General features: G+C 37.8%; 1 protein-coding gene across 1 annotated transcript; it reads left to right on the top strand.

Annotated features, from left to right (window-relative positions):
* Positions 1–967: 967 nt before the first annotated feature.
* LOC307148528 (calpain-1 catalytic subunit-like) lies at positions 968–8,945 on the top strand (the record flags this gene model as incomplete). The annotated part of the gene is made up of 11 exons (XM_079854139.1): positions 968–1,204; positions 2,624–2,693; positions 2,847–2,965; positions 3,055–3,188; positions 3,820–3,994; positions 4,256–4,330; positions 5,009–5,094; positions 7,765–7,839; positions 7,920–8,080; positions 8,317–8,480; positions 8,715–8,945. The coding sequence occupies 11 exons, from the start codon at positions 968–970 to the stop codon at positions 8,943–8,945; spliced, it is 1,527 nt and encodes a 508-aa protein (XP_079710265.1).
* Between the last annotated feature and the right edge of the window lie 3,138 nt (positions 8,946–12,083).

Genomic DNA, 12,083 nt, shown 5'->3' with positions numbered 1-12,083 from the left:
CAACAATCTTAAAAAGACATTTGAAGTTCTTTAGCGCTTTCCGTGCTCATTTGCATAATAATTTTTTTTAGAGTTAAGGCTATATATGGTGAAATTGTTATGCAACTGCACAGGTGGACCTTGCGCAATAATGTCCCTGAGCAAAACAAAACCTACACACTGCTCTACACCAGTGGTTCCCAATCCTGGTCCTGCGGACCCACAGCTCTGCACAGTTTGTATGTCTCCCTGATTTAACACACCTGATTCAGATCATCATCTCGTTAGGAAAGAGCTCTATGAACTGAACTGGGTGTGTCAGATAAAGGAGACATACAAAATGTGCAGAGCTGTGGGTCCCCAGGACCAGGATTGGGAACCACTGCTCTACACCCTTCCTGAAAACATCATTCGGTCTGAGCACAGAATTCCTGAGCCTAGGGCAGAACAAAGAGATTCTGTCAAATCTAGTAAGAGAAAACTGCTCAATTAGGTGAGTTGTTATCCTTGAAGATGAAGTATATCATTTATATCAGTGGTTCTCAACTCCAGTCCTCGGGACCCGTTGCTCTGCACATTTTGTATGTCTCTCTTATCTGACACACTCAGTTCAGTTCATGGAGTCTCTCTTAACGAGCTGATGATCTGATTCAGGTGTGTTAAATAAGGGAGACATACAAAATGTGCAGAGCAGCGGGTCCGAAGACTGGAGTTGAGAACCACTGATTTATATCTTAAAAAACTGAGTTTAATCTCTAATTATATTGTAAGTCTCTTAAAAGCTATCAAGAGGTGTCTTTCAAAGGGACAATATTTCTCTCCCAAACAGGTCTAACAAGCCTAGAGTCTCTTATCTCTTATAGGTCTTTGGAAACAAAACATATTATAGCATAGTGTTGTCATCTCACCAGTAAACGATGCCAGATGTGACACTTTAATCTTTTTCTTTATATTTTTTCCTAAAAATCTGACTTTTACAGCTGTAAAAATGCCACCACCTCCTGTGAACAGAATACCCGGGGATGAACAGCCCACAAGAGACAAAACTGGCACTCTTGACGTCCCTTTGAAATTCTTGGATCAGGACTACCAGGAGTTGAAGAAGAGCTGCTTCACCAATAAAATGAGTTATGTTGATGAGAAGTTCCCTTCAGACAGCAGCTCCATTGACCCAAAGAAGAAACTTGGATTGGATATGAAACAAATCAAATGGTTTAGGCCATCAGTAAGTTACCTGTATTGACTTTCCATCTTCAGACCTTCAGAAACTTTCAAGAAGAGTATATAAACATTATTGTTTGAATGGATCTAAAATAACTTGTTGAATATTACCATCATCAATTGTTGCTAAATGTCTCTTACGGCTTGTAAGAACAGGTTTATCTGTAGCATTTCCCAACATATTTTTATTTACAATTGTGGCAAGACATCTTAAAGGCACAATATGCACTATTTTTGGATTAAAATGCCCAAAAACCACTCAAACAATGTTATATATTTTGTTGATGTGTACGTGCAAGATCCCAAATGTTTAAATCCAGAGAAATCAGGTATTTTACCCAGTAACGACCCATGTCATTGTGTCGTCTGTCAATGACATATCCATGTTACTGGTAGAAGACACTTTAATATAATGTTTATAATGTATATTATGTTATGTGTTTAATAATTACTATACTTAAATATATTATGTTTTATTAGATAGGTGAGCAACTGTTTGGATACTTTTATCGACAGAAAACTAATCATTGTTATATAGTTCAACACGATTAGCCTTATTTCTTAAATCTCTTGTTTTCTTGATTTACCGCGAGTAACATGTTTGTACCATGCCTCAGAGACAATGCTATTTTGTCAAATGGCTAACATGGCATAATCAAAAAGAGCTTGTAGTAAAAGTACAGCATTTTCTCCACCATACAATATATTTTGAAATTAAGTGCTTGCCATTTAGCAACACAAGTCACCCAGCTTTTAATAATATGATATTCTAATATCGATCTAAGTTACTGCAATGTGCAACAAGTGTCTCATATCAGCCACCGAGTGAACCCACAGAATAACGTTAAAATAACTTTCAACACTCTCAAATGTATTTTAGTAAGATTGTAAAAACAGCGCTGTGTCACCCCACAATTTAAATTTATCAGATAAAGTGACCTGTATGAGAAGTAATTCAGCACTTGCGGCTGTTTTATTAGAAGTAAATAAAATGAGGGGAATTTAAGTGATCAGACATAACTGTAACAGAGTTTAAGTTCAGGAAAGGAGGTGAACTTTAAATGTAACTTTAATAAAAACAGCAAGGTAAAATGTCCCACGGCTCTTGGCCCGCCCTGCTTCATACCACAGTAACATTAATAAAACTAACACATTAGCTCAATCATTAGTCCCGTCAGACTGCTTTCCATTGGCTGTGGAGGTGAAGACAACTCCTATGATTTCACGTTCAGTCACGGCATCATCAAGCTACGCCTTTATTATTGTTTTGAAAAAGAAACCTCTAGAGGCGTACTGTGCCTTTAAGTGTCTTGAAAGCAGATTCAAAATACAATATACGAGTCTAAATGTCTTCTGTTGTTCCCAAATCCATAGGGCAAATTTCATTGTATAATGTATTCATTTAATTATTCTCTCTCTTTAGAAATTAGTAGCAGACCCTCAACTCATTGTTAAGGGGGTTTCCAGGTTTGACTATTCCCAAGGATCTTTAGGTATGCTTATATATCTGTGTTTATTACATACTCCATTAGGTGTTGGTTTTGAATGATACTGTATCTGTGCAGTAATTTGCATCACTCTATATTTTGTCTTTTGTTAACTCAATGAAAGCTCTATTTTTGCTAATGTTTGTGCTTTTACCTTAGGAGACTGCTGGTTTCTTGCTTCAGTTGGAGCTTTAACCTTTCAGAAGGATGTCATGGACCAGGTCATGCCAGTCGGCCAGTCATTTGGTGAAGACTATGCAGGGATATTTCACTTTAGAGTGAGTTCTTTGGTCTTTTTCAAAATAACTTAAATACATTTTATGAAACCAAATGATCAGTCCTTAAACCTTCTGCTTTATTCATATAGTTCTGGAGGTTTGGGAAATGGATTGACGTTGTCATTGATGACAAACTGCCAACAATCGATGGCAAGCTCATTTTTGTTCATTCAAAAACATCTAATGAGTTTTGGCCTGCCTTGCTGGAGAAAGCTTATGCCAAGTAGGTTTATTCTTAAAAGCATGTTTGTTTATTGAACATAAAAATATTGTTACACCTGATTTTACAGTATGTGTACTTACCCAAGACAGCACTGGTAATATAAGGTAACTACATGTAAAGGTTAAGTTTAGGGGCAGGTTCAGGGTTAGTACCTTTACCCTGTTATTGTAATTGCTATAATAAGTATGTATGTACATGGGGAACAAGACTGTAAATAAAGTGCTACCAAATATTATTTAACCATAATTACAAGAGATTTGGGCCCTTTTCATGTTGTGTATATACCCTGGTTCTGAAGTTGCCTTACAGATAGAAGTATTGGACATGATGTATTGGTCACAATGATAACAGTCCAAACCCGGTCCTGGAGGGCCACTGTCATGCAGAGTTTAGCTCCCGCTTGCCTCAACACCCCTGCCTGAAGTTTCTAGTAAGCCTAGTAAGACCTTGATCAGCTGGTTTAGGTGTGTTTAACTGGGGTTGGAGCTGAACTCTGCAGGACAGTGGCCCTCCAGGAGCAGGATTGGACACCCCTGGTCTATTTTAATCATCAATTTGAGTAAATCCACAGAATCAATCATTAAAGGCTTGTTGGTCCACTGTATATTGAAATGTAGAATGACTTTTACAGGACGTGCGGCTCTTATGCTGACTTGCAGGCTGGTCTTGTATGTGAGGCTCTGTTGGACTTCACTGGTGGCATCCACGTGCACTTTGAAACAGCAAAAACTTCTGTTGATTTGTGGAGCCTGATGAACCGTGCAGAAAAAACAAAGGCTCTGATGGCCTGTGGCACCTTTGTGGGGGTAAGCAGTGACCTCAGGCTTGTCCTTTCATTACCATGACAGATGTTATCACCATATCCATCTAAAACACTGTCACTGAAGTATTTTGCATTAAAGATTTCAATGTTCAATTAAATACAAATTACTATAGTGAACATTTCTAAAATGTAAGGGAACAATGTAGAGCATTGGCGGTACAAAAAACAATCTTTTCCTATTTCCTGATACATATTTCACAGGGCAGCATTATTGATTCAATGTCTTTTTTTCATCCCATATCAGAAAACATCTGCAAACACAGTATTACCCAATGGCATTGTTCAAGGCCATGCATATACAGTGACGGGGGTTTACAAGGTAAGTCTGCACAGAATCAAATGTCAGATTACAGTGCCATCAGATTAGGGAGACAGACAGACACAGACAAACAGACAGACAGATAGATAGATCTTCACATGTGCCACTTGGGAAAATGTTAAATAAGCCAGAGGTTGATTTTTATAGAAAGACAGGTGTTTAACTACAACAGGGGTGCCAAATCCTGTTCCTGGAGATCTGTCTTCCTGCAAAGTTCAGCTCCAACCCTGATCAAACACAACAGAACCAGCTATTGTAGATCTTCAGGAGCGCTTGATAATTACAGACGGGTGTGTTAGATCAGGGTTAGATCTGAACTCTGCAGGTTTGATCTATACTATAGGAACAGGATTGGGCACCCCTGAACTACAACAATACTTGCTTTGTTCTCCTATTAACCGTTTTTGTTATTGTGTACACCAGTATTTATTTACTGATTGCATTCAGATGTATTCAGCATTGGAGCTCCACACTTTGGTATGTCCTTTGTTCAGTTTGCATTCATGTGATTTTGCAAGAGAAGTTTCTTGAAATAATGTTTTGTACTTTATGTAACTCAAAGCATTGTATTCAGTCACTTCAGTCCTGAGGTAAACAGGTTATTTCACAATATCCCTGGTGAAATGGCATATTCTGTATTTATGCATTAAAAGTGTCATGTCATGTTGTATTCTACAGGTAACATGCAGAGATAAACCAGTTCAGCTGGTGAGAGTGTTGAACCCTTGGGGAAAAGGCGAGTGGACCGGTGACTGGAGTGACAAGTAAGAGTCATATGAAATTATAGGTTCGCTAATCACAACACTGATCAAGCGTCATTCTTTGTTTGTACCACTAGATGATTCATGACTATTATATTAAGTATAAATAAATAAATAAATAAATAAATAAAAAGTCTTAATGAGGTTTTAGTGTTGTATTAAGTTATTAGTATGCTAAATAACTTTTTGCATGTGACCAAAACGTTTGCCGTTTTTTCATTGAAGTAGTCTCAAGGGGGTCGCACACCGGACGCGCAGCTCAGCGCCGCGCTGCGCCACGTCTAGGACAACTCTCACCTGAAAATGCGATAACATCAGCAATTTTCTGATTTCTGTAAATAAATATAAAACTAAATGTATATTGCAGCACAGGGTGAAGTCAGTATACATTAACTACGATTTGAGACGCATAAATGTACATTTAATATAAAACTATGTAAATGGCGCTCTGTGGCGCGGCTGGATTTTGAACACGGTCCTGAGCCGTTGCTGGGCGCCGGTGTGTGTATTCTCATAGAGAATAGTGTGTTCGAATTTAAAAGACGTGGCGCTGCGCGTCTGACCCCCTTCACTCTCATCTCACAATTGTCAGTTGTCCTTCATTGTTAGAGTGTGCAGGCCTTTTTGAATCTTAGGGTAAGTTTAAACAACAACAATTTCTTAATGTAAAAGATTTACTTTGCGTTTTTTGCGTACAGATGACAATGTTGTCAAAAGTATTACCATTCACACGGATCTGCTAAAACGATTAAAAGCACTGTATTATTCATGCCAGGCCAGTGCATTGGCGCTGTCACTTTGTAAAGATACACTACACACTTATAGACTGAACATAATACACATGTGCATGATGTCACCGTTTTCACAAATTTGCGTTTTTGTACTTTACACAGAAATTATAACATTATCGTTTTCAAAAACTTGCACAGACCCCCAAAACGCTGTTGTCGTGTAAATAAACGGCCAAGACGTTTTCTGTTTTTAGTTTAAAATCTTGTCTCTTGTTAAGGAATGTTCACACTAACATAGATTAAATCGCTGGAGGTTGTCAAGTGCCGTTGAGTTACTTCAACGGTCACTGCTAACTCTCATTCTCTGAAGGATATTTTGAATGAATGAGCTTTTGTTGCCTTTAGTCAGTCTTTTGTAATAGAATATACCTTTAAAACAAAAGCCAGTTCTTTAGTGACATCACTTTCTGGGAAATGACATCATTTGGGTGGGGAACAAAGGACAAACATCAATTACTTTTAAAAAGAGTTGATGAATTCTGATGATCACTTTAAAACATTTCAGCCTGTTAAAATGAGAAATCTGTATGATAATATATAAAAAGATGGTTAAACAATATTAAAATGGACTTTAAATTGATTTTGAGGTACAATTGCTAATTTTATTTTTTTACTTTTTGGTATCTTATTTAATTCTGTGCCATTGAAAATTCAACTATAGCCTGACTACGTCAGACTTCTTACTTCCGCTCGATTTCATTTCGCTTCTGTACCAGAGAATGTCTAATAGGAAGAGAATTGGCACTCTCTGCTTACTTCCGGTTTCTGGACTGGCTGCAGTAACACGTCTCTGTCCATGCGGGGGCGCTCGCAGGCGAGTGCAGAATGAATGGAGGTCTATGGCGAAAAACCCTCAAAATCCACTTTTCTCAGGATATAATTTTTTGTCTAGTAATTTGAATGTTGTATTCGAAAGGAGATGCAAATAAATTACACATTGCTGGGTGTTAGATTTTTTAGAGTCACTTATTTGCTTTAAAAAGTCTTTTAAAATGTCAATGACGTCAGAATGCTGACGTCATTAGCAGAATGCTAGCGTGTTATGGGCAACAACTCAACCTGTAAGAAATCGAAAAGAAATAAGTACTCGTTCATTCAACTTTCGACCTATAACCCATGTTGAACTTGCAAAACCTACAATAAAATCTGAGATTTCTCAATGGCAATCGGGTGAAAGAGACACATTTAGCCGTCTAGCCCCATAGACTCCCATTCAGTCTGCACTCGCCCGCGATCACCCCCAGTGGAATTCGAATGGAACTGCAACCAAGATCGATACAATGGGGCTAATAGGAAGTGCCAAGGCTGTCCGTAGACGGGCTCTGTCTGTACTCCGTCTGAGACAGCGTAATAGCTTTCCGTTTTCCTCCGGCCTGAAAACAGCCGGCCAATCAACGAACAGAGGGCAGGCTGAGAGCCGTGACGTAGACGCTGATTGTACCGTGGATGCGTAGATTTACTTCACATAATCTGCAAAAGTCGCGCACAGCCATGTTCACTCCGGTAATTCGCTCGATGGTTTTGTTTTTGCATCATACATGTGTTTACAGTGGAAGTTAGATGCGGCTGAGCATGCGCATAACACACGCCATAACCAAACGTTATGTGATTGGCTTACGGGTAACCAATGATTTTAAACTTCAGACAAACGCTTTTCAATTATGCCATGCCAGACTCTGTCTACGAAGCAAAGCGAAGTAGCAGAGTTTGGTATTACCAGGCTAATTCAACTATACCCTTTTGGAGAAATACTAATTACAACAGAAGCTTGTACTTTCAGTTCAAAAGTATATCTGTTTTTTCCTCTTTATTTGCTGCTGTTAGTTTCTCAGTTAGCATAACACCATTAAATATTTTAATATATGCTTTTGCATAACTTTAGGTCATCTTTGTGGGACAAAGTGAGTAAGGAGGAGCAATCCAGGTGTCGTTCTTTGGCCAATGAGGGGGAGTTCTGGTGAGCATTAACTGTAGTTTCAGATATGATCTCTAGCATTAATGAATCAAATGTTTTCAGTAACTCATATTTTACTGCAGGATGTCAATGGAGGACTTCACCAAAAACTTCAGAGACATTGATATTTGCTGCCTCAGTCCTGATTTTCTGGACAGTTCCTCTGAATGCAAATGGACTTCCACATGTTACAAAGACAGCTGGGTTGATGGGACTACAGCCGGTGGCTGCCTCAATAATAAAGGTAGCTCATTAATATATAATGAGAGGCAGTGGCATGTGAGCATTTCATACAATTACATACTAGCATGCATGAATAGAAATATTAGATACAGCATGCAACATGCTTTTTGGGTGTCTATGCATAATATTGGCCATAAGGTGTGTGTGTGTGTGTGTGTGTGTGTGTGTGTGTGTGTGTGTGTTTATGTGTCCCTACTACATGTACCTCAAAGGTCTAACTCAATGAATGTCTTGTAGACTCTTTCTGGACGAACCCTCAGTTTCGGGTGAGGATTGAGAAGCTTGATAAGGAATGTAGTGGCCAGTGCCCTGAAAACATACTGGTGTCCCTCACGCAGAACCATGAGAAGAGAAACAGAAGTGATGTTTCTAACTTTGCCATCGGCTTCGATGTTTTTGCGGTCAGTATTAACAAATAACTCTATTGGAGTCACCGGAAATACAGTAATTCTGGTTTCCACTTATTAATGGTGTGTTATTCTATTTTCTACTTCAACAGATTCCACCAGAGGCAAGTAAAAAATATAATTCAAGCTCAAAAGTGTACAACTTTGCTTTTAAAATGCATAAATTACATGATATTTACTAAATAAACTGGTCGCTTGAATACAAGTTTATATTTAATTCTCTTTTAGATGAAAGATGTGAAGCTCCCGGACAAGTTCTTCTACCGTAAAGGCCCCATTGGTAGTGGGAACTTCATCAATGCAAGAGATGTGATGAGATTCTTCAAGCTTGAACCAGGAGAGTATCTCATTGTACCGGCCACTTTCAATCCTAAAGAGTGTGCAAAATTCATATTGTCCATCTTCACAAAGAGTGAATCCCATAGGAGAAATAAGAAACCTGAGTTGACACATGTATGAAATGACATTAGATGTTTTCTAGATGTTTTCTAGATGTTTTTCATCTTAGTCTCGTATAGACTGAAGTGTCACAAAAGATCCAATACTAAAAAAATAAACAGTGTTTTTGCAATATTTTTTTTTCATGTATTATTTCACATGATTAAAATGTTAATATTTGCTATGCTATAACTAAGACTGATTGACCGCTATTGCGGCTGCGTCGAGTTTTTCCAGCTAAACTGCTCCAAATCCATACAACTATTATTTATTGGACAGTGTTTTGGTCCATTTAGTTTCTGGAGGAATAAGTGAAGTGCCCCTGTAAGTACTGAACTAACACTGCAGTTACGGGTTTCTTACAGAAGAGGGCAGCAGTTTACTAAAACAATGGACATCACATTCACAACAAACACAGGTAGAAGTGAGAGCATTTGCTGAGATCCGCCTCGGTCAGCCGAGAAGTATCGCTGTGTACACCTGTATCATGAGTCTCAAATGCGTCTCCTTTGACGGTTGACCTGGTATGAGTCGGATTCGGGTGAACGTCTCTGGATTTGTAACCAGATCATCACTAAATCAAAGTGTTGCCGGTGTCGTGCCGAATTTCTACCCCCGCCAAATTATAACCCCCCTAGTATTGGTAGGTTTAGATTAGTTGTGGGGGAGGGGTTAGGATTAGGGGTGGGGTTAGGATTAGGCAATCAGGTACTGACTTCAACGAGGGGGGTAATAATTTGGCAGGGAGTCGAAATTCGGCACAACACCGGGCGTCAGAGATTGACAGGTTATCGTTTTCGCTGTTGCCCCTGTTGATGCCATAACTAATGACAGAATTATAATGGCAAAACGCTCGTCTTTCCATTAACGGAATTCAGAAGTAGCCCTCTATTTCAAATTAATTTGTTTTCACAAATCACGCCATATGTTCACTTCAAGTATTTCATTTATTATAGTAGATATGTGAACACTAGGTTATGTTTGGAGAGCATGAACTTGACATAAGATCACAAAACGTCTTTGGGTTTATTATTGTAGGCTATTTAGCTCTCCACTTTTGATCACCTCATTTGGATCTTATTAGGCCTACCAGGTGTAACTGAGGTCTTAGAGAGCCAATACAGCTTACAACTTTATAAAAGTTATTATTAAATTATTAGTATTAAATGATTAATATTACACCATTGTCCCTCTAGCGGTTAAAACCAAAATTGCATGCATTTTGCAGAAGAATGTTGTTTTGGTTCCAACCTGCAGATACTCACACTGGGAGAAAAGAGATAGAGATTATCCTACTGCTCATTAAACAGTCACTACTAGGCTTAAAGGGTTAGTTCACCCAAAAATGAAAATTCTGTCAGTAATTACTCACCCTTATGTTGTTCCAACCCCTTGAGACTTTCGTTCATCTTCGGAACACAAATTAAGATATTTTTGATGAAATCTGAAAGCTGGATCACTCCTTCTAGGCTTCTATGGGATCGGAACTTGCCGGCCCAGAAAAATAAAGACATCGTTAAAATAATCCAAGTGACTACAGTGGCTCAACCATAAGTTTGTCAAGTGACAAGAGTACTTTTTGTGCGCAAAAAATGAATAAAAATATTTTATTCAACTATTCATTTTCTTCTGTGTGGGCCTGAGTGAATTCACGTAGTGTAACAGCGCAGCGCTTCTGTGTTGTACGTCACCACGTAGGCTCACTATTGGCTGACGCTGGTCATGTGTGTGATGCGTGAGCCTACGTAGGCTCACTATTGGCCGACGCTGGTTGTGTGTGTGATGCGTGAGCCTACGTGGTGACGTATAGCGCAGAAGCGCTGCGTATCCATTGTGGATCCAATGTATCCATTGGTTGTATCTTTTGTGTTCATCATGTGAAAAGGTTTGTGAAGGGGGGAACCACAAGCAACATAACTTGCCAGTTTTGGAAATGTTGTTTTGAATTTATTTTAGGGTTGCCAACTTATGGAAAGGAAAATAAGGGACAATTGTGGTTCTTTATAGGAAAATAAGGAACACTAAAATATTTGTACTGTACCACACAGTGCATATCATTTTAGCATCTGCTGTTAAAATGTGTACAAAAGATGTATAAAAGGTTCTCAGACAAACACATTTGGTGCATTTCGTGGAAAAATCAACCAAATTTCAGGAACTTTTCCGGCTCAAATTTTTGATTTTGTTCAAATATTCTGAAGAAAGACAAACGTAAATGAAGAATAATGCCAAAATATTAGGCTACATGTGAAGGATGCATATTTACTGAGTAATTTATAGTTTTGTAAAATGGGTCAAAATGACAATTTTCACCTGAGATTTGGAGTCAGATTCTAGGGGGGTTGAAATGACTTTAGAACTGCATCATTATTTTACTTTTACACAGAGATTGTTATTTAGCTAAATCGGTTGACTTTAGCCATCTTCATTTTATTATAGATATGCTAACGGTGACATTTTAAAAAAGGGAAAAAGCACTACTTTTGATTTTTGCCCAAAGTTTGCATGCCTGCAAATAATATTAAAAATATCTTAATATCCTTTTAAATTCTAATTTTTAACACACTTTTCTTTTGGTTTCTTAATTTTTAAGACCGAATATGGTTAATTTTAAGTCCCAGCAGTATATAGGGATGTTAATGTGGCTCCATGATTAAATTAGTACACATTTTCAATGGTCACACATTTTCTGAAGAACAAATAATGTTAAAACTAGAAATGTATCTTGTTTTTTTTTTCTATCTACACAATTGAACATTACTTAGTGCCATAAATAGTATTTTTCCAAAGTTTGTGTGCCTGTAACTCTAAAAGTAATATAAAGTCATCTTAATATCCTTCTATATTCTCATTCTTAATAAACTTTTCTTTTGTAATCTTCATTTTAAAGGCCCTATATGGTTCAATCCTATAATGTGGCTCCATGTTCAAATTGTTGAATTTTACCCATTTTCTATATATAGCTACACCAATGGATATTACTGTATCATCAACCTCTATTCAAAGCGATAAACAAAAGTTTTTTTCTTTTTCAGGAAGATACATAGATGGCATAAAATATAAAAGCAAAATAACTGAATGTCTTTGAAATTACACCAAAAAAAAGAAGCATTTATAAGACACTTAAAATTTTGAACTAGACCTAAATGTTTTTGCAGC

Source organism: Squalius cephalus, assembly GCF_949319135.1.
Source record: "Squalius cephalus genome assembly, chromosome: 20".
Taxonomy (NCBI): domain Eukaryota; kingdom Metazoa; phylum Chordata; class Actinopteri; order Cypriniformes; family Leuciscidae; genus Squalius; species Squalius cephalus.
This window is presented reverse-complemented; position numbering and strand designations above follow the sequence as displayed.